Genomic DNA, 20,725 nt, shown 5'->3' on the forward strand with positions numbered 1-20,725 from the left:
GTATTTCTTGAATACATGTGATGTCATATGATTTTGCTAGTTCTATTAAAGATTTAGCTTTCTTAAAATTAAATCCATTTATGTTTATTGAAAGTATTTTTAATGTTCCTTCTCCATTCTCATAAAAAAATGTTTAGTGGGCATTCCAGTATTTTTTATTGTATTTTGGGATTGTACTATTCAAAGTAGTGATAAATGTTTATATATTTTTGTATCCGTTTTCTCATTATTTTCTTTTGTGGGGGTGATGTCTTTTGTTGTTTTCCTTGTTTCGTATCGTTTTGGCTTTGGGTTTTTTTTCCCTTCTGATTTTTGAGTAAGTATTTTTGAGCGTTAAGGTTTGTCTGTTTGTTTAGGCTTGTTGGAATGGTTTGGTAGTGCTGTTTGGTATTGGTTGTGTAGTTGTGGTCTTCATTGTTGACAAATGATGTTGTTGAAGTACTGGGTTGTTGAGTAGGTGGTGTATAGGTTGTCTCGTTTGATTCTTAGTTTAGTACAAGTAATATTTACGGTATTTGTGTGATTTCATTTAGCATAGCCTTAATTTGTTTGTCTCTGGTACATGATGTCTTTTTTCTTGTCACTTGGCCTCCTTTTGTCGAATTAGCTTTCCTTTTATTTGCTGTCTTTATTTGTTTTTGATTTTGGATTGGGTGTTGCTTCACTATCTGACATGGATTCTGTTTCCATCTCATTTTCATGTTGGGCTTGTTCATTTGGTGGTGTGGTTTGCGGTGTTGGTGTCGTCGTTATTGTTGTTGTTGTGTATGATTGTGGTGTTTGTATTGGAGGGTTAGGTTCTAGAAGTGTTGGCTCTTCCTCTATTGTCATGTTTACTTTGTCTTCTATATCTTCTATGTTTTGCATAACTGCTTGTGGGTATATGTTCATGGTGTTTTGTTTGTTTGTTTCTGGATTGTTTTGTTGTTGTCGTTATTGCCTTGGTTATTTACAGTCCCATCTCTTATGTCCTACAGTTCCACAATTTCCGCATGCCTTTGACATGCTGCAATTATAGTACCATGTCTGGACGGGTATCACGTAGATTTAAAAATGCTCGGGAATTTTTGGGGCGTCCTTCATACCCACTTTAACAACAATCTGTCCATTATGTAAGCCAGGGAAGGCTTTGAAAGTGTCCCTTCGGACACTTGAGGGTTTGACGCCTGTTGTCATTTGAAAACCCTCCTGGAAAACATCCAGGGGGATTTCCCTCGGGAACATGGATACATAAACCTCAGCAAATTTCTTCTCTATTAATCTGGCTATTGGAGGGGGGAGGTCACATTTGCCACCATATCCCCCTACATGTTATGTGCTGTTGGCAGTAAAAATTCCTTTTTTGGGATAAAGAATAATTACCCCTATCCCAATATTATAGAAGGTTTCCAAATTAGAGGAATTTATTCCTCTTGCTGTTATGCGGCTAGTATAGTGAATTCATTAGGCCTGTCAGAGGCATTTTTGTCCGATAGGTCAATTGCTTGAGTCTACGGATCTCTAAAGGCTTTAAAAAGCCTGCCTTTTTCAATTTGACACTGCGAATATCACGTTCGTTTGTTTGTTTCTTTGAAAGTTTCGTTTCTGACTCGGTGAACTCGTCCACATCGTTAACTTTATCGTCTATACTTTAAACGGACGAAACATCTGCTTTAGTTCATTCACAAACAAATTAAATCAACCAAAATCTAAAGCGTCTAATACACGAGTGTACATGGCTTATTTACAAAATAGTTCCTAATACACTATACTATCTTTAGGCACATGTGACGTGCACGTGCGTGCAAAATAAAGGTGTTCAGTGTCATAAAATACTGCACACTTCTGACAAACGAAAATTAAGGGAGGCAAAAATGAGCATATAATAAGTTGTTTTACTGTATTTTTTAGATCGGTATTTGTGAATTCGAGATTCAACTGAATCGTGAAAGAGAGCAAAGTGAATTGTTCGTGAATTAAACTTTTTTAAGAACATTTCACTTCTCGTACGCATTTTGTCGTTTACTACTAGTGTTAGCAAACAACCAGAGTCAGAAGGACCTTGGAGCAGTCAAAGCCAGCCTAATTCAGAGAGTCCAGTATATGGCCAATGCTGAGACGAAATACAGGGACACTGTGATTTCTTCTGTTTCCGGAAAGGATCTCAAGATGGTAAGGGCTCACATATATAAGAGCGGACATACAGCAACGACATGTAGGAATGTTTTCCACATCATAAACGATGTACATTTTGGATTGAAAAAGTGTTCTGTTGGCATACGTGAGTAATTGGGTATTTGTTATATTCGAGAATCTGTTGGTATTCATTATATTCGATAATCTGTTGAACTCTTGTTGGTTATAACCAGATATACGTACTCGCAAATCTGTTGAGACGTTGCTGGTTTGAAGTCCCAAATCTGTTGTGGCGATAATGATTATAACGAGATGAAAATGATTATAACGAGGTAAATCTATTAGCGAATCCGGTGAGGCGATGCTGGCTATATCACGGTACATATATTTGCGCATCTGTTCAGGTATGTGTATTACAGTATCTTACAAATTCAGAATGGTACAAGGATACGTATCCATGTCTAAATGTCCACTTATTTGGATCTATCTATCTACCATGCAAACTTGAATGGTAAATCATTCAATAGGTTTCTACATACTGAGACATATGTAGATGTTAGCACAATGTTTATGCTGCACGAAACATCGCAAATTTAAAAAGTTGTCAATTTTATTTTAACTCATTATTAATCATTCCTTTCTTTAAACAGGATTGTTGTAAGGCATTAGAAACATACTTTTCATTGTACGGATGTTTCTTATGGTTGAATATACCTTTGGCCTTTATGTCTGTGTCATATACCTGCATCATGCAATCTTTACTATCGTTGCTCATCAAATCTATTTTATTTTCGCACCATATGAATAGTAAATGAAGATAAAAAATACTTGTTATACGGTATTATCCAGGGCGAAAACAGAGTATGGAGAAATCAACCATTGCATACCATGGCCATACCCCCAACGACAATGCCTCGCACGTGCCAAATAATTGTCGTCAGCTATTTTGTGAATGTAAGTATTTTTTTATTTTATTCATGAATCCATTTTAGTAAACATTTAATGAAAATGGAACTAATAGACATTTGACAATTATTATCTTTTGACTTAAAGTTAGATTTAAGTACAAATTGTGTAAATGCACTGCAAACATGAAGAGTAAACCCTCAAAGACAGACGCGATGATTTTCCGTTATTAGTCTGATTACTTCTGATAAAGATCCAAATTTTGCAACTCTAACTTTTGAGATCTCGTGATAAAACTGGATTATATACTTTTTACGTTAACTTTCTTTATTCGGAGACCATATATATATATATATATATATATATATATATATATATATATAGCAAAATAGTACAAAATTAGCATAGTAAAAATCATAAATTACGAAAAGGAAGATCCTTTACACGATATCCACTCGCGAAAAATCGGTAAACCATTTTGCATGAGTCACACGTTCCTTTATGTCATTTAATTAACGTTATCCCCCAAAAATGTTATCAACTGTGTAGATATTTATGTATATGGTATTTTACTTGAGGTATGCCTTGAGGTCCCTTTCCTCTCCGGAGGCGACGTTATGCTGCATCTACCCATTACCATAGGGTCAGTTCCTCAGAGACAATCGAAACCTCAGACAGCTCACGGTGCCGTACCAAATTTCGGTAATTAACAGTCAGAAATCATATGATTTATAATTTCAAGATCAGATATTTTTGTATTCTGGAGCGTATAATATAAAAAAAACTTGTGTGGCGAGATATTATGAAACAACCGCATGGAGAAAAATTCGGTTATCAGAAAAACTACTTCGCTGAAACTTGATGATAAAATGTCTACCCATTACATACTATAGAGCAAATGAACATTTAACAATAACACATACGATTTCTTCTCTCCCACTCTCCGTGAAGGGCAAATCACGGCATTATTTTTAATGGAACTTATAAAATGATTCCGTTGTTTCGGACTGAAACACGTTAGTAACCAGTTAGACCGAGCGAAACACGTTGGCAACCAGTTACACCAAATGAAACACGATAGAAGCCAGTTAGATCAACTGAAACACGTTAGCAACCAGTCGGGGTTATTTCTGTACTTTTTCCAATACATGGGATAATATTGTCTTTATCATACTTCGTATTCATTGGAAAAAAACAAAACAAAAACAGCAAATCCATTTCTTTATGAATTATTACTCCATACCTTGAAATATACAATTATTACTTTCTCTACTACAATAATTATTTGAAAATTTTGTTCCACAGAAATAGACACATCCATGGCCATGACGTACACTAAGTGCAACAAAGGATTTTCCATATTCACTCATGGTGATCAGTCAAGATTCCCAAATATCCAGTACACTCCAATGTGCACGTATGTCCCCAACTACAAATATAAACCCCACGTCATACCTGTCCAGAAAGGTGCTAAACCGGCTCAGAGTCAGGAGCCATCTAGAGCAGCCCAGTTACTTAGTCAGTCGGAGAATAGAAAAGAAGTACTAACTATGTCGCAACCACGAGTGTCTACTATGGTTCTTCCATCTGCGCCACCTTTTCACTATTCGGGTGACGGAAGGGATGAACCGCCACCATCGTACGAAGATGCAATGTCCCCATATCAAGAAGAAGATGTTAAAGATGTAAGATACTTAATTTTTAACTTTTCTCAACAACAAATTCAATTTATTGTAGTTTACTCGACATATGACTATACTTTATGCAATACTGAGTCGAGTAAAGTAGATGATCTTCCCAAACAAAAAGCCACCCCAAAAAACAACAAGCAAACAATAAAGTTAAATGTAATTTTTTTACTTTTGCTTGAATATTTAAAAAGATCTGAAGACCAGATTTTATCGCTTCGTTCCGCGACTAGTGCCATTTGCATGCGCTGTGCCTTGTCAGGGATAACTAAGGCATGATAGTTGTGCCATTTTGAAACTTTAGTTGGCCTTGAAGGAACATACTTATTTTAGAACACCAAGTTTCTCTCTCTCTCTCTCTCTCTCTCTCATATTGGTTAAATGAGTGACCGTCATGGGTTCAAGTCATGTGTTTTTGGAGCTCCCAGTTTTTCATCAAATTGGATGGTAAAATGTGATTGTATTCATTGATACATGCTGTGGATATATTCATGAAGTGATCAGTTGTGGTATGGTGTAATTGCTATTTTTGGAAGTTTTCTTTCAAGTATTAATTTTGTGTTTTTAATATTTTTTGTCATATATTCATTTAACCCATTTATACCAGGAGTATCAGGAGTACGAACACTTATAGCTCACTTATAGTTCAGTTCTATATTTAGTTTGATTAAGCCTTAATGGTTTAGTGAGTGCAAGTCAGAGCTATTCTGGGCTAAGCACATGACTTGGTATAGGCTCTCTTGATAACTGCTAACTCATGTTCATCTAAAGAGTGTGAGCTTTTTAAGAATCTATATTGCATGAGACAAGTTAGATAAAAATTGACAATATGGCTGAAATATGGCTGAAATGAAAATATACTACCTACAACAAATAAAAGCAAAATAAATAAATAAATACTTGAATGTATTGGGAGATATTCCTTAGAAACAACAAAAATGCTCTCTCAACATGATTTTATAGATGATGTGGACATTGAGAGAAAGTCTCAAAATAGTTTTGATGTTGCTCAAGACATGTTAGATAATGAAAATGAGGACAACACCAATTCAAGGCCGGATTTAAACTTATCAGAGATGGATGATATGGGGAAACCGAAGGGAAATATGAGGAAAATTGAAAGTGTCACTGATGCTGATACCAAAGATGATACCAATGAGGATGCTCTATTTGTTTCACAGACATCGCAAGCAGAACAAGATTCAGATGTAGACGAAATTAATGAAGGCATATACATGCAAATCAAAGCCAAATTTGGAACTCTTAATAGAAGTGCCTTCAAAGAAAGATTGAAATCAACACTTGATGTCAAAGGTCTCAGAGATTCTAGGCAAGCTCTCTTTGATCTAGCAAAATGGAAGAGATATGATTGTCCTGATGGTCGATTAGTAGAACGTTTACCTCGAACAAATAGTGCTCCTGTGGAGGATAAGTTATCGGAAGATATTTATATTGTATTCCATTTCGTTGAAGGAGAGAATAATTACAGTGACATGAAAGCATTTATATCTAAATAGGCATTGAAACATACTTATGAAACAAGATCACCCCAGCGTTTAAACTCCATTCGCAGCGATTGTATATCACAAAGTCCGAAAGCTCAGGTCAATGATAACGCCTTACAAAGAACAGATGAAGATGCTGATAGAATGAGCACAATATATGCGCAGACAGCGATAATGAATGATAAGTTTGAAGAAAAATTCTCCAGATTGGAAAACCAGTTAGGTGATATTGTCACACAGAGAGAAAATGAGATCCGAAAATTAAAATCAGACTTAGTGGAAACTACGACGAAACTCGAAGAGGTGAACTCTCAGATAGAACAACTGAAATTAAAGGAAGAAAAACTAATCAATGATAATAGAGGAATGTATTTCCAGATGTCAACAATGGTAACCCGGGAAAACGAGATAAAAGAATTCTCTTCTCATGTACATCAACATCTAGATATGATCATGAAAAAGATCAACTGTATTGAGTGAAAGCTAGACACAATTTGCACAAGGCACAAACTTTTATACAATCAGTCTAACAAAGGAAGTGGACTTTCAAATGAAAGAAAATCATGGAAATCATGAACTATCAGCATACACGGAGAATAGACATGACATCTCTCCATCTATTGACCAAGAAAATGTAGTACATGGACAGAAAGAAATACACAAAGAGCCTGCTAGAGCTCTTCCTGCAAATTTGCCTGGAAATGGTCCCGCTATATTTACATTGAAAGATTTCCCGCCACTTTCACGAAATGATCGGACTAACATAACGGAAAATGTGAGTCATAATCAGCGCACAGAAGTAACATCTAACAATGCAAGAGATAGCAAATAAACTCAAAATCAGCAATAGAAATTAAGATATGAAGAAAGAGCTAACATAAATATAAATGAAAACATAATAAATAAAGCTCAAATAGGGCACAACAAATCACCCAATGATCAAAGAATGTTTACGAATGACCAGGAGAGACAAAAAAAGAAAGATACATCGTATAGACATATTGAGACAATTATTACTAGACCCAATCAAAGGAATATAGAATCAGATGTGTTGAACCAGTCGTAAGAAACAAAATAAGACGCATTCTGCTGTCAAATGTCAAATCTAGAAAAAATATAGATGTAGTAAAGACAGCTATCGAAACTCAGTGCAAGGAGGAAGGTGTTACAGTAACATTCGTCCGCCTCATAAAGGAACGACCCCATTGGGATAGATCAAATATATATATACACATTTCGACTGGATAAAGATTTTAAACTGATGATGAATAATGAATCACTTTGGAGTTCTGGAATAAAATGTAGGGAATGGATAACAAACAGAAAATAGAGAGAAGGCTACCCGCTTGATGAAACGCATGAGAAATGCAAAATATATTCCTAATGAGCATAGCCATATGACTAGTAATTGCTTCTTAATTATAATTATGCTCATTATTTCAACATGGAATGTACGTGGTATAATGTCTAGCACGCAGAAACTAATTGAATTCTTACCAGACACAGATCTATTTGTTATCACTGAACATTGGCTTTGTACAAAGAATCTAACTTATTTAGATAAATTACATGATGATTTCAAAGTAGTTGCGCTACCTACTGAAGAGATACAACAACGCTATAGAGGTAGTGGCGGGGTTGATGTATTTTATAGATCATCACTATGCAAAGTAAGCACCTTACAAAATGAGTTCCCAAATATTTTGGCGGTGAAAGTCTTAGTGAGAGAGTTGGAACCTATAATTTTGATTGCAACCTACTTTCCCTCGACAACTAGAACTGATGATGCATATGACATATTTTGTGAAAATATTTTTGATGTGTATGATAGATATTCTGCTGAAAATATATGCATAATTATAGGCGACATGAATGCAGATATTGTGTGTAAAAATCCATCAAGAAGAGATCGTGCTCTCAAAAAAAGAATAGAACAGAGAAACATAGTTGCTACGTTGGTGATAAAACCACATGAACATTATTACATCACGTATAGATCAAAAGACGTGTCACGAACGTCCACACTTGATTATATATTAATACCTGAAATAATCAGAGATGCTGTAAAAAGACACATAGTAAATGACAAAATTGATTTCTCAATATCGGATCACCTACATATTACAGTGGCACTTGCAAAAGATATATTGAAGGAAAATAAAAAGACGTGTATCTCCAAGAATGAAATGGAACTTAGCAAATCCATTAGAAATGAGCATGTATAAATCTGATGTTAGTGCATTCTTGAATTTCACCTATGAGTGTAAAAAGGTAGAAGATATAGAGATGTATAATGAATTGATAACTAAGAGTGTAATAACTGCATCTGACAGATGTACTCCAAAATCCGAATTCAGATCATTCTTGAAACCATACTGGAAGAAAAGTGGGCTTGAAAAATTACATCAGAATATGAGAAAAGCGCGCGGAGAATAGATCAAATCAGGAAAAAAATAGAAGCACAGAGTGTAACATCAAAAGAAAATACAAGGACGCAAAAAGAAAGTTTAGAAAGAAACATAGACTAGAGAAAAAAGTATATAAAGAGTGCATATTTAAAGAGATAGAAAAGAGTGCAGAAATGGGAATAGACGAATTCTATGCAGTCATACGTGAAAATAGGAAAGATAAATCGGACATTGGTAATATTGCATTTCGAGGAGTAGAATCTAATAATTTGGATGAATGTGTCAATCTATTGAAACTATATTTTTCTGAATTAAGTGGTACAACAGACGAGGAACATGATTTTGTCAAAATGAAGAATATGTACGAAGAAAGCAAACTAGAAACTGATAACATAAAATGCAATAATATTACAGAGGAAGAAGTGTTGCAGCATATCAAGTCTCTAAAAAAAAAAAAAAAAAAAAATCACCAGGCATTGATTGCGTATCGAATGAGCACTTAAAGTATGGTGGAAAATATTTAATCAGACATTTAGCTGCCCTTTTTAATTACATGATCAGTATGAATATTTGCCTAATGATATAGATGTGGGATGATTATACCGATATACAAACAAAATGGAAACGATAAAAAGGATCCGGTGAATTATCGTGGTATAACATTGACATCTTGTCTGGAAAATTATTTGAAAAAATGTTGATGACCAGAATTCAAAAGTATTTAGATAAAATAAGCTTTCCACATCCTTATCAATTTGAATTTCGTAAGGAGGCTGGAGCTATCTCCGCTGCATTTACTCTTCAAGAATGTTTGATGTACTTTAATAATCATAACTCTAATGTATATGCTGTTTTCTGGATAATGAAAAGGCATTCGATAGACTGTGGCATTGTGGACTACTAAAAAAACTAAAAATATTAGGAATTAATGCAGAAATATGGAGAATAATCGCCCATTCCTACACACAGTTAAGTGCCTGTGTAGCGTGTATATCGAACACATTTCCATTACGGAGAGGCGTTGGTCAAGGGAGAGTAATGTCGGCTTTTTTATTTCTCGTGTACAGAAATGACCTATTGAATGAACTAGTAATGACTAATTGCGGGATAACAGTGAATCAGATGAACATACCTGGCATGCTTTTGGCAGATGACACCACTCTACTAAGCTCTTCGCTGAATGGATTACATATACTCATAAATGCAGTTTATCAATATGCACAGAAGTGGAAATTGAACTATAACCCTAACAAGAGTAATTGGATGATATTTAGTAAAAAAAATTGAAGTGTACTCATCAAATGGAATTACTCTGGGATCACAGAATATTCCTAGAGCAAAAAAAAAAGTGAAATATGCAGGAGTTACCTTTTCACAACCAATGAAAACTAATGATCATATAGTCTATTCCTACGATAAAGCTAAACGTGTAACAAACTCACTATACTCAATTGGATTAAATGCAAATGGGATGAATCCTATAGTTTCTGTGAAAGTCTGGGAAAGAGTTATATTGCCGTCTGCTTTGTATGGCTCAGAACTCTGGTTTAATATATCATATCAGGTCATTGAATCAACGGAGAAAATACAACGATATTTCGCCCGGAGAGTACAAGGTTTTCCTCAAAGATCGCCTATTGGATCTACGACATCATGCTTGGGGATGATATCAATGGAAGCTCGCATAGATAAGCAAAACTCGTATTCCTTGGTCGCATGTGTAGAACATCAGCAAACTTGACTGTTAAAAAGGTTTTCCTCTGGGCTGTTGGAAATTTGATTTTTGACCCCCAACATAGTTACAACTCTTTTATATATGATACAAATACTGTACTCAAAAAGTATGATTTAGAAGACTATCTCAACCACTTTATTTTCACTGGAAAATTCCCAGACAAAATAACATGGAAAAACTTAATTGGGACAAGAATACAGATATTTGAGGAGAGAAAACATGAAATGAGTATCAGAAATCCATCAGAGGGATTCGGTAGATTTTTAAAAATTAACCCAGGACTAAAAATGAATCATCTATGGAAAATAGCTTACACTGACTCAAGCAGAAAAATGGAATATGGGACATTAATTCGTATTGGAGGAATGCAAGCAAGACCCGGACTGTGTCCCCTATGTGGCAAAATGAGTCATGACCGTATTTTGCACATTTCGATGAATTGTGCCTTAACCTTAGACGACAGAAACCACTTGATGGAAAGTCTATTTTCGTATATGCCTCCAGTGATTTACCGTGATTTATGTGATCAGATCGATGATGATGTGCTGATTATACTACTTGATGGTTTAAATAATATATCAGAACGTTTAGAACTTGAGGCATGGATAAATGTGATCAGACTATCTACCAAGTATTTCATTAAGATAAAGGATATTATATATTCGATTCAATAGAGAACTCACACAGAATATAAGGAAAGAAATACTTGTACTGGATTGCAAAGCGATTAGGAAACTAACTGTTTTTGTTGTGAGGATACATTTTAAAATGTTCTATCGTATATATATCTATCTAGTTTAGCAATGATATTAATTTATTTATTCGTTTGCCATTAGAAATAATTCAGAGGACTTCATAAGTAAGGAATCCACTATTTTTGTGATTCTATGTATTTCATTGCATTTCTATACTTTGTCTTAAAAATCTTCAGAAAATGGAGGAATAAAAGAATATCATCATCATCATCGTCATCATCATCATCGTCATATTGCATCAGCAGTATTAAAATATGGTGTAAGTCACACGGCGAAGTTGTCCTTTTTTTCATCACAAAACTTAAGGTTATTTAGAACAGAATACTGCAGCACACGAAACCTTAGGAGTTTTCTGTAAAGAGGGCATGAACGTTTAAATGTTAAAAACACAAGGTCAGGTAAAAGTTATTATAATTAGCTAACCATTTTCTTTTAAAGAAAGAAGATGAGGAGAACGAGAATGCGAATCCTGTCTGTGCGAATCTTTTAATGAGATTCTCGGACGAGGCTTTGAAACAATTCCGTTCAAAGGTACGAAGTCAGATGGATGCGCTCAGAATTCATAACGGCACTCTTCTGGGACTTGCTCCACAGGTACGATGTCCTTTGAGCACATGTGGCAAATTGTTTTATTATGTCATTCAATCTACCCTGTAGTATGGCAAACAAAATTAGCGGAAAAGATAATTTAAGTTCACTGAAAACAGATGCATAGTTTATAAAGTAATCTATTGCCTCTATGCGCTTGTGTTATAAAAATTACGAATACTACTATAATTGTGTTCTTATTTTCCATTTTGAAGAAGAAAAACCATCAGGATAAAGGTATTAATTATAACATTACAAATGCTTTTGATATGTAAGAATTGAAGGACAAGAACTAAAAATAGTTTGCATACGAAACTAAGGGTTTTTATCCTGTCAAGAAAGAGTATTCATTCAGAAAAAAATTGGTTACCCTCTGGTTGCGTTTTGAACTTAGCGTATTCAAAGAGAACTTGTAAATTTATCAAATCCGTTGCGTATGTTATACTTTGGTTGATGAAGCACGGTTCCAAATATAATCTTAAAAAAAATGTTAATAAATCCTTATTGCTGGAAGATGATGCAACTTTAACAATGAAGTTCTGTTATCTCTCACTCATAGAATGAAGTACTGTTATCTCTCACTCATAGAATGAAGTGCTTATGAAGTACTGTTATCTCTCACTCATATAATGAAGTACTGTTATCTCTCACTCATAGAATGAAGTAATATTATCTCTCACTCATAGAATGAAGTACTGTTATCTCTCACTCATAGAATGAAGTTGATATTCGTGTGTAGAATTATACAGCTAAACAGCTTTCCAATCTTTGGTCTCCTGCTTTAGCACAGACAAGCTTTCCTGACTCCGCGAACGGGAGCAACATCATCGTCGACTTTGCGTCAGTTATCCGTTTTTCTTTATTGTTGTGCTTATTAAGTGTCAAGATGGTTTCAGAATCTCTTTCATAATTAAAAGCAGGCCCAGCCTTTCATACACGCTTTATTCCCGCTTCTTCTTGTCCTCCTACCCATCGAAAAAGGTTGAGTGAAATATAGATTTATTTTTGTAGTCAAAAGTCTCCTACCTCCTAACATATTGTTTTTACATATAGAGTTTTAGTATCATCGAAAGTTTCATTTATGCAAAGTAAACTGGCTTATCTTTGATTAGGTGATCGTCCAGAATGGAAGTTGGCTTCCCAGAACTGCTATTGCAGTCTTTACATTTCCAGACACCGACAATGCTAAAAACTGGTTCAGTGAATTTTCATCTGCTTCCGACTTCCAGGAACTTCAACTTCATGACGCCATTTTAGGAACGTCACCTGAACAAGTCCATTGTGGTAGGTATACGTTTTGTTATTGTTTTTTTTTTCTCTTCAGTTTATAGTCGATGTCGAATTTGTAAGTGTGGAAATTCGAACTGAAACGCCGACATTAACGGAAACACCAATGACGAATGATTGTGAACACCATTTTGCAGCATGTTTAGCCGAGAAAATAACCTTTTTATATTTGGCTGAAGAAATAATCATTGCAATGTGGACATACTATTTTATCCACTTCAGAGACCTTTTGCTTCGCCGTGGAGGATACAATTTTAATATAAAAACAGTATTTTTCTGTTGATAGCATGCATTGTGAAAATAAAGTTTGACGTTCTGCTGCCATTTCCAATCGGATTACGCAAGACCCTAAAAATAAAAATCATTTTTTAAATTGTGATCAAAGAATTAAGTTTTCTATAGGGTTTGTATACTGTTATACACAATTCCAATAATTGGTGCATACTCATTTTGTGTTTGGCCTCCTCTAGTCCAACAAGAGAATAATCTGAATATATACAATATGATATTATTATTATTTAATATGAGGAAATGGAGTCCGCCTCGGGATGTTTTTGTACCTATTTTTTTTTTGGCCAGCTGTCAGATATTTATTTCTCTACATTGTTCTAGTCGCTCCATTCATCTGAATCTCATAATCATATTTCTCGGCAGCATTATTGTTCACTAGCACACGATACAATCATATGTTCTACACCCTCTCAAGAAACCCATATTGATTTTTATCAACCTTTTTCTTTAAAGATAAAACGTGTAACGGCCCTATCAAGGACGTGGAAGTGCCCTATTTTCAGCATATTTTCAGCAACGATTAGAATACTCTCGCTTTATATCAGTAACCACCAGGCATAACTTAAGTTTCACCAGAAATATTTTCTAAATCAAGCGTACATGACAACTAATTTATCGCCTTATGTCAGACAAACTCTTTGCATCTTCCTGATGACTTATGTAATGACGTGTCTAATAACTATTTTCCTGGGCAGAGTGGTATGGAGAATCGGCTGTTGCCCATGCAGCAGATCCCCCATCTCCACTCAGCTGGTGGGCCCAAGGGAACGACGAATGCCGATACAGCGTGGCACCAACGGAGTCGCAGGAGTTGCCGAAATGACGTTGAAGTCAATGTCAGACCGCCTTAGGGGCTCCGTTTCCGAATTTTCTGTCGGCGTTTACTCCCTTAGCATTTCCCGTGAGTGGGTATAGCCGCAGGGCAGCAGATGTTTGGAATCGGAGTTTTCCTTCTAGATGAGCTACCATCCAAGATTTACGAGTCCCAACTACCCGAAGTGACTGGTTTTAAGGCGCCAGCGGCCCGCCTTAACCCCTTCTCCTGTTAGTGGAAAATATGGTCCGCCGGACTTCGAAGCTAAGCCACTCGAGAAGGCCAGGAGCTGGATTTTAGTTGATAGAGGCGATCAGAGACGCAAGCCGTATGGGACATTTCTGGAGGAGTGGTGCGCTTGTCTCCCACTCCCATCCCGGCAATGTCAACCTTGGACCACAACATGGGCAACAGCTGATTCTCCATACCACCCTGCCCAGGCTTCGTAGCTCCACTGGAGAAGGCACACCAGCGTCGTCGTACGGCGTCGGCACAACACGGGAAGTAGCAGTTTACTGGTTCTAAGGCAAAGGTCGATTGTCGCAGAGGTTGGTGCCAGGGGTAACTTCTGACGGTGGAAGAGATCACCATGTCTCACTGGACAGCTACCGCCCTCCCCAAGCTGGGCAGCCCCCAGTCAGTAAGGTGCTGTCCGCCATGGCCTGTCTGCTTCACTGGGTGCGTAGAGCTTAGAGAACCATCTCGACAAGTGGGCCACAAACTCCGCACCAGGAAAGACTCAAAGAAGAAATAAGAAGACTCCAGCTCTTCGTTTTTCAGTCTGGAACATCAGTACGATGTGTCCTGGATTGACCGCTGACCTACAGCAGATCGACGATGCACGGAAGACTGCCGTCATTGACATAGAACTCTCCCGACTGAACATCGACATTGCCTGTCTGCAGGAGACCCGACTGGCTGACAGCGGCACCGTCAGGAAAGCCAATTACACATTCTTTTGGCAAGGCAGGGAAGCCCTCGGATGAACCTGGCAGCACGGTGTAGGCTTTGCCGGGAAGAACACGCTAGTCGCCTTCATTGAACCTCCATCTCAGGTACTGAGAGAATCCTTGCCCTCCGGCTGTCAATATCCTTAGGCCCGGTCAACATCTTTAACGTGTACGTTCCAACCCTCTGCTCCACCACGAGGATAAAGACAACCTGATGACACCATCGACTCCAAGTGGTTCCATCTCCGTGACTCTGTGTATAATTCAGCCATCATTGCTTACGGGAAGCGGGAGCGCAAAAATGCCGACTGGTAAGAGGCCAACTGGGAGAAGATGGAGCCCGTCACTGAGGCAAAGAGGAAAGCCCTCCTGGCATACAAGGCTGCACCTAGCCCCAGAACACTACAAGCCCTAAGGACTGCCAGGAACAACGCCCAGAAGACCGCTGTGCCACCACCTACTGGCTGAACCTTTGCATCAGTATACAGACAGTTGCCGACACCGGGGATGCAAGAAGAATGTATGAGAGTATCAAGAAGGCGACCGACGCCCCACCTCCAAGACCGCCCACCTCAAGTCCAAGACAGGCGAAGTCATCACAGACCAGGGAAAACAAATACAGAGATGGGTTGAGCACTATCTCGAGCTGCATGCAATCCAAAACATCGTGATTGACCCCGCCCTGGACGCCATCCCAGACATGTCTGTCATGGAAGAACTAGACACACCGCTCCCTCCCTGAAAGAGCTCGGAAAAGCCATCGATTGCCTTGCCTGTGGGAAGGCTCCTGGAAGCGACGGCATTCCGCCTGAAGTCCTCAAGTGCGGGAAACTAGCACTGCTCCAGCCCCTACACATACTCCTTTGCTTCTACTGGGAACAGGGACATATCCCATAGGGCATACGTGACGCCAACATCGCCATTTTGTACAAGAACAAAGGAGATTGTAGCGACTGCAACAACTACCGGGGCATCTCCCTCCTCAGCATCGTCGGAAAGACTTTCGCCCGTGCTGCCTTGGCGCGCTTGCAGATCCTAGCCTCCCTCGTCTACATCCAATGGCAGGACAAAGTACCCAACACAGAGGTTATGGAACACGACAACATGAACAGCATGTTCTCCATTCTCAGCGAGAGGGGCCTTCGCTGGCTATGCCGTGTCAAGAGAATGGACACAGGCTTCATTCCAAAGGACCTGTTATATGGGGAGTTAGCAGAAGTTGCACAACCGACTGGATGACCACGTCTGCGCTACAAAGATGTTTGCAAGAAGGACATGAATACAGCCAACATCAATGACAATGACTGGGAGAGCTGTGCTAACGACCGTTCCACCAGGTGCCTAGCTGTCAGACAAGGCGTTCAAAAAGCCGAGGAAGACAGAAACATAAAGCAAGCTGAAACGAGAGCTAGAAAGAAGGAGAAACAAAACCTTACTCTGGAGATACACCATCTTATCCCGTAGACGGACGGATGACAAGAAGAAGAAAATCTATTTTCGTTCGAAGTTTCCATCATGATAAAGTAATTCTGAGTATTTCCTGTACGTAGATGATAGCATGACACTAGTCAATGTAAAAGTGGACATTGTCTTTGGTTTTACAGAAAAACCCGTATTTAGCCTTATGGTGATGCGACTAAACAAAACTGCCACAACCGATGTCCATCTAAAAGAGATAAACAAGCTTGCTTCTGCTGCTTCAAGTATTCGGTAAGTTAATTAGGTAATACTCTCTATACAGTACTGTGTAAAATATTGGTATCGAATTGGATTATGAAAAAAGTTTTACCTTTTTGATGGTGTGAAGGCATTGCACAACTTTTATTGAGAACATTCAATCATGGAATACTTTTCTAGTTTCTTTCTCGAAAGGGGTTATCCCTGTTATTAATACAATTTGATCTAAATATTTATTTGCTACACAATGATCTCTCTCAAATATCAACAAAACGTAAACCAAATATCAACCAAACGTTAATCAAATATCAACGAAACGTTAACCAAATATCGTTTCAGGTGATAAATATCAACAAAACGTTAACCAAATATCAACAAAACGTTAACCAAATATCAACCAAACGTTAATCAAATATCAACGAAACGTTAACCAAATATCGTTTCAGGTGATAAATATCAACAAAACGTTAACCAAATATCAACCAAACGTTAACCAAATATCAACAAAACGTTATCCAAATATCATTTCAAATGAAACCTATCAATGAAATGTTAACCAAAGATCAACAACCGTTAACCAAGCACAATTTCAAATGACATGACGTCACGTAGAGGGCATATTAACGTGATGTTTTAAAATAAAGCAAATATACAGTTAAATATTGAATAACCCAATAATAAACATTGTACTACGATAACAATATTCACTTGTTACGACTCAATGGTCTTAAAAGATGAAAATGTAAGAGGAATGTAGACTATTGTGAATTAAATTCCAAACAATCCAAAAAGCTCTCACAAATGTGTTTTTACAGAGTGTTCTGAATAAATTCTAAATTAGTCTAATCTTGAATGTAATGATGTACCAGTAGTTTAGAATGTTTCCATGAGCTAACAATCATATTGTATCACAATGACAGAATCCAGAATGTCATTCATAAAATTCACAATAATCCCAAAATAGTGTTTTCGTCCGAAATACCAGAAAGCACATTGTAAATCCAACGAATAATCATTCAAGATTCCTCTCAAATTACAACTGAGCACATCTAAAAGACTGATATTAAGATAGGAATGAACGATTTTTAGTTAAACAACCTTATATTCAATCCTACTCGACCGATGTCGCAATACCTTTTCCGGAAAAACTCCATCATCTTAATGGAAAATTACCCCAAACTGTAAATAAATTCGCTTCTTTAATCTCATAAGGCCATAATCAAGGCTGGGCCTTGAACCCAAACCCAAATAAACAATCAATTTATAGTTTACTAACAAAACAATCATGATAAGAAAAGTTAAGCATACAGTACAAAAATAAACATACATAACACAATATTTCTATTCTCGATGGTCTGCCTCCGACAAATGTAGTTCTTGCAGGGTACCTGTTCCAAAATGTTGTATGATCCAGTACGCCAAAGGAATGGATCTAACAGTAACACATATAGCAAACAGTTATTACCTACCTTAGTCTTGAATTCATGTTTCTGTCGTTACTATTCTCTCTCCTAAAGTCAGCTGAGTAAAATAATTTGGGTGTATATCATAAATAGGAGCAACTTAAATGAGAGCTCCAATTCCAGTAGTACGCATCATATTCCATCTAATTTAATTCTGTATAGTATGCCCTTATGAATGTTTATTGTAATGCAGCTATAATTACTCGAGTAAGGTTAGGTTAGAAGAAAAGAGTAGACTCACTACTGATCGTTTGAAAACTGAGCTCACTGAGTAAAAGAGTAGACGGAGCTTACTGAGTAAACTGGGTAAATACCCAAAAAGAAGGCAGTATTACTCTCGAATTACTAAAATCTATTTGCAGGCATTTGCACATTATTTTCCATGGGTTCTTTCCATATCTTTTCTTTTAGAAAGGCTCATGGCGGCGTGGCTGTAATGACTCGAACGAAACCATTAGAGTGCCTATTCGGTTCTTGGGATCCAGAAGAAGTTGTGGCTGCCACTCAGTGGACTTCAATGGCTGTTCGAGAAAAGTACAAGGCGGCTCTCCCTTCCGGTAATGAACCAATAATTAGTCTTCGTATACATGTTACCTTGGGCAATTTGAAATCTAAACTTGTTGTCTTCTTGTCAAAGCAAAACATGACACGAATGACACGAACTAAAAGTGGCCAATTATAGAATGGTAAAATGCTGTTACAAGAAACTCTCCTTGAACAAAAGAGAAAGCAATGACGTTTCAGCATTGAAAAAGTTTGCATGCAAGGCCAACGTATTACATACCAGAACCATTTAGTTAAATGAGTAGGTGCGCTTGTCCTCTTTGATAGAAGTGTCACGATTTTGTGTCTTACAAGCATTACAGAACTTAAACGTGTGGGTGGAGTATCACCTTGGATTTGCATCAAATCTTCTGGCATAGTTTCGACTAAATGCATATCAATACACAGCATAAGTTACAATATAGACTTGCCTTAAATAGAATCAGTTAATTATGATTATGCTTCGTCAAGCTTGCATTTTCGATTTTCCTTTTAATATGTTCCTTTTCCTCTTAGAAGTTAACATTTTAATTTCATTTTATCCGAACTGTTTTGAACAAATTTGTTTTGAACCGTGAATTTTCATTACAGCTTCTTATTAGTGCAGATACTCGCATAAACCTTAACTCTCTTCTGCAGACAAAGGTTATGAAAAGTTCAGGAAATTGTATCTCAAGGCATACCAGGTTAAAGCCAGTGTGACCATTCAGTCGGAAGACTTGAGCTATTATCAAGAAATGGATGAAGACAACGAGTCTGTTTGTGACGGAGGTAATGACGTAAGCAACCTCTCATTCAGCGTAAACGTTCCTGAATATGACATGGCGAAATCACGTGGTGAAGAGACTTCTGAGCAAGAAAGTAGTAATGAGCAAGAACTAGCCACGTAGCTCTGAAAACGGATAGATGTAACGATGTCAAATATCTCGAACGATGCCCATCTTTTTCAGTGTTGTGAGACTTAAACAACGCACAACTATTATTTATCAATTTCTAAATATGAACCAAATCCTTCAAGATTATACACGAAATTAAGATTAGAAAAATAAATCAAATCGTATTGCTGTATTGCGACATGATCATTGACAAATCGTACTGCTGTATTACGACTTGATCATTGACAAATCGTACTGCTGTATTGCGACATGATCAATGACAAATTGTATTGCTGTATTGCAACTTGGTCATTGACAAATCATATTGCTGTATTCCGACATGATCGTTGATTAACATCATTCAACTGATTGAAAAGAAATCTTAAATGGATAGAATTGGGTTTAACGCTGAAATTGTTGCGTTCAGAAGAACACATTGAATCTGAGATGAAGGTCGAGAAAGTCCTCTTGTAATGTATCTAACACAAACAAAAATGTTCAGGTTTAAGATCATTGCATTTCTTATTATTCCTTTCATATTAAAAATAAACAAACAACAACAGAGACTGAATTCAATTTCTCCTTTGCTTTTCATAGGCTTTAATTTTCAACTCCTTTAAGCTGAAAGAGATTGCGTTTAAAATTGTTAGTTTGAACCATGACCTCTCTCTCTCTCTCTCTCTCTGTCTCTCTCTCTCTCCTCAATTTCCTGCTGCATTCAGCATCTCTTGAACAAAGTAAAACCCACTAGCTACCGCATAGGCTTGTCTTCCTATTCCAGACCCCAATGCATACTCGATCATTTTTGTCTTCGAATCGTCAAAATATTAAACTTCAGTAGAACTAAAGAAATTGAAAAGAAAGGAATTTATTTGAATTAGTGTACACAGAAGCAAACTGAAACATTCATAGATGCAAATATATCAAGTCTGTGACCCAGACGATGACAAAATTGTTATGTATTGAGTCTTTTTCATGCATTCTGATCCATAATGCGACAAGAATTACAGTGGTTATCATTAAAATATTTTTTTGAGCAACTGTTCTTAATAACTTACCAATATGACTTATTTTCAAGCAGACATCGTGATGCCTACATTTCGCGTTGAGGTATATATATATATA

General features: G+C 37.0%; 1 protein-coding gene across 1 annotated transcript in view; it reads left to right on the top strand.

Moving 5' to 3' along the window:
• The window catches only part of LOC149769839 (uncharacterized), a 51,122-nt gene extending 30,958 nt beyond the window's left edge, over window positions 1-20,164 (top strand). The window contains exons 4-12 of the mRNA XM_089949754.1: window positions 2,012-2,151; window positions 2,965-3,069; window positions 3,600-3,723; window positions 4,327-4,706; window positions 11,551-11,706; window positions 12,813-12,984; window positions 16,647-16,752; window positions 18,594-18,739; window positions 19,365-20,164. Coding sequence (XP_089805880.1) covers window positions 2,012-2,151; window positions 2,965-3,069; window positions 3,600-3,723; window positions 4,327-4,706; window positions 11,551-11,706; window positions 12,813-12,984; window positions 16,647-16,752; window positions 18,594-18,739; window positions 19,365-19,615 — 1,580 coding nt within the window. The 3' untranslated portion in view covers window positions 19,616-20,164. The remainder of the gene's footprint in view (window positions 1-2,011; window positions 2,152-2,964; window positions 3,070-3,599; window positions 3,724-4,326; window positions 4,707-11,550; window positions 11,707-12,812; window positions 12,985-16,646; window positions 16,753-18,593; window positions 18,740-19,364) is intronic.
• The last annotated feature ends 561 nt before the right edge of the window (window positions 20,165-20,725 follow it).

The sequence above is a fragment of the Sinohyriopsis cumingii genome, unplaced genomic scaffold (genome assembly GCF_028554795.1).
Source record: "Sinohyriopsis cumingii isolate HCF-2022 unplaced genomic scaffold, ASM2855479v2 utg003239l, whole genome shotgun sequence".
Taxonomy (NCBI): domain Eukaryota; kingdom Metazoa; phylum Mollusca; class Bivalvia; order Unionida; family Unionidae; genus Sinohyriopsis; species Sinohyriopsis cumingii.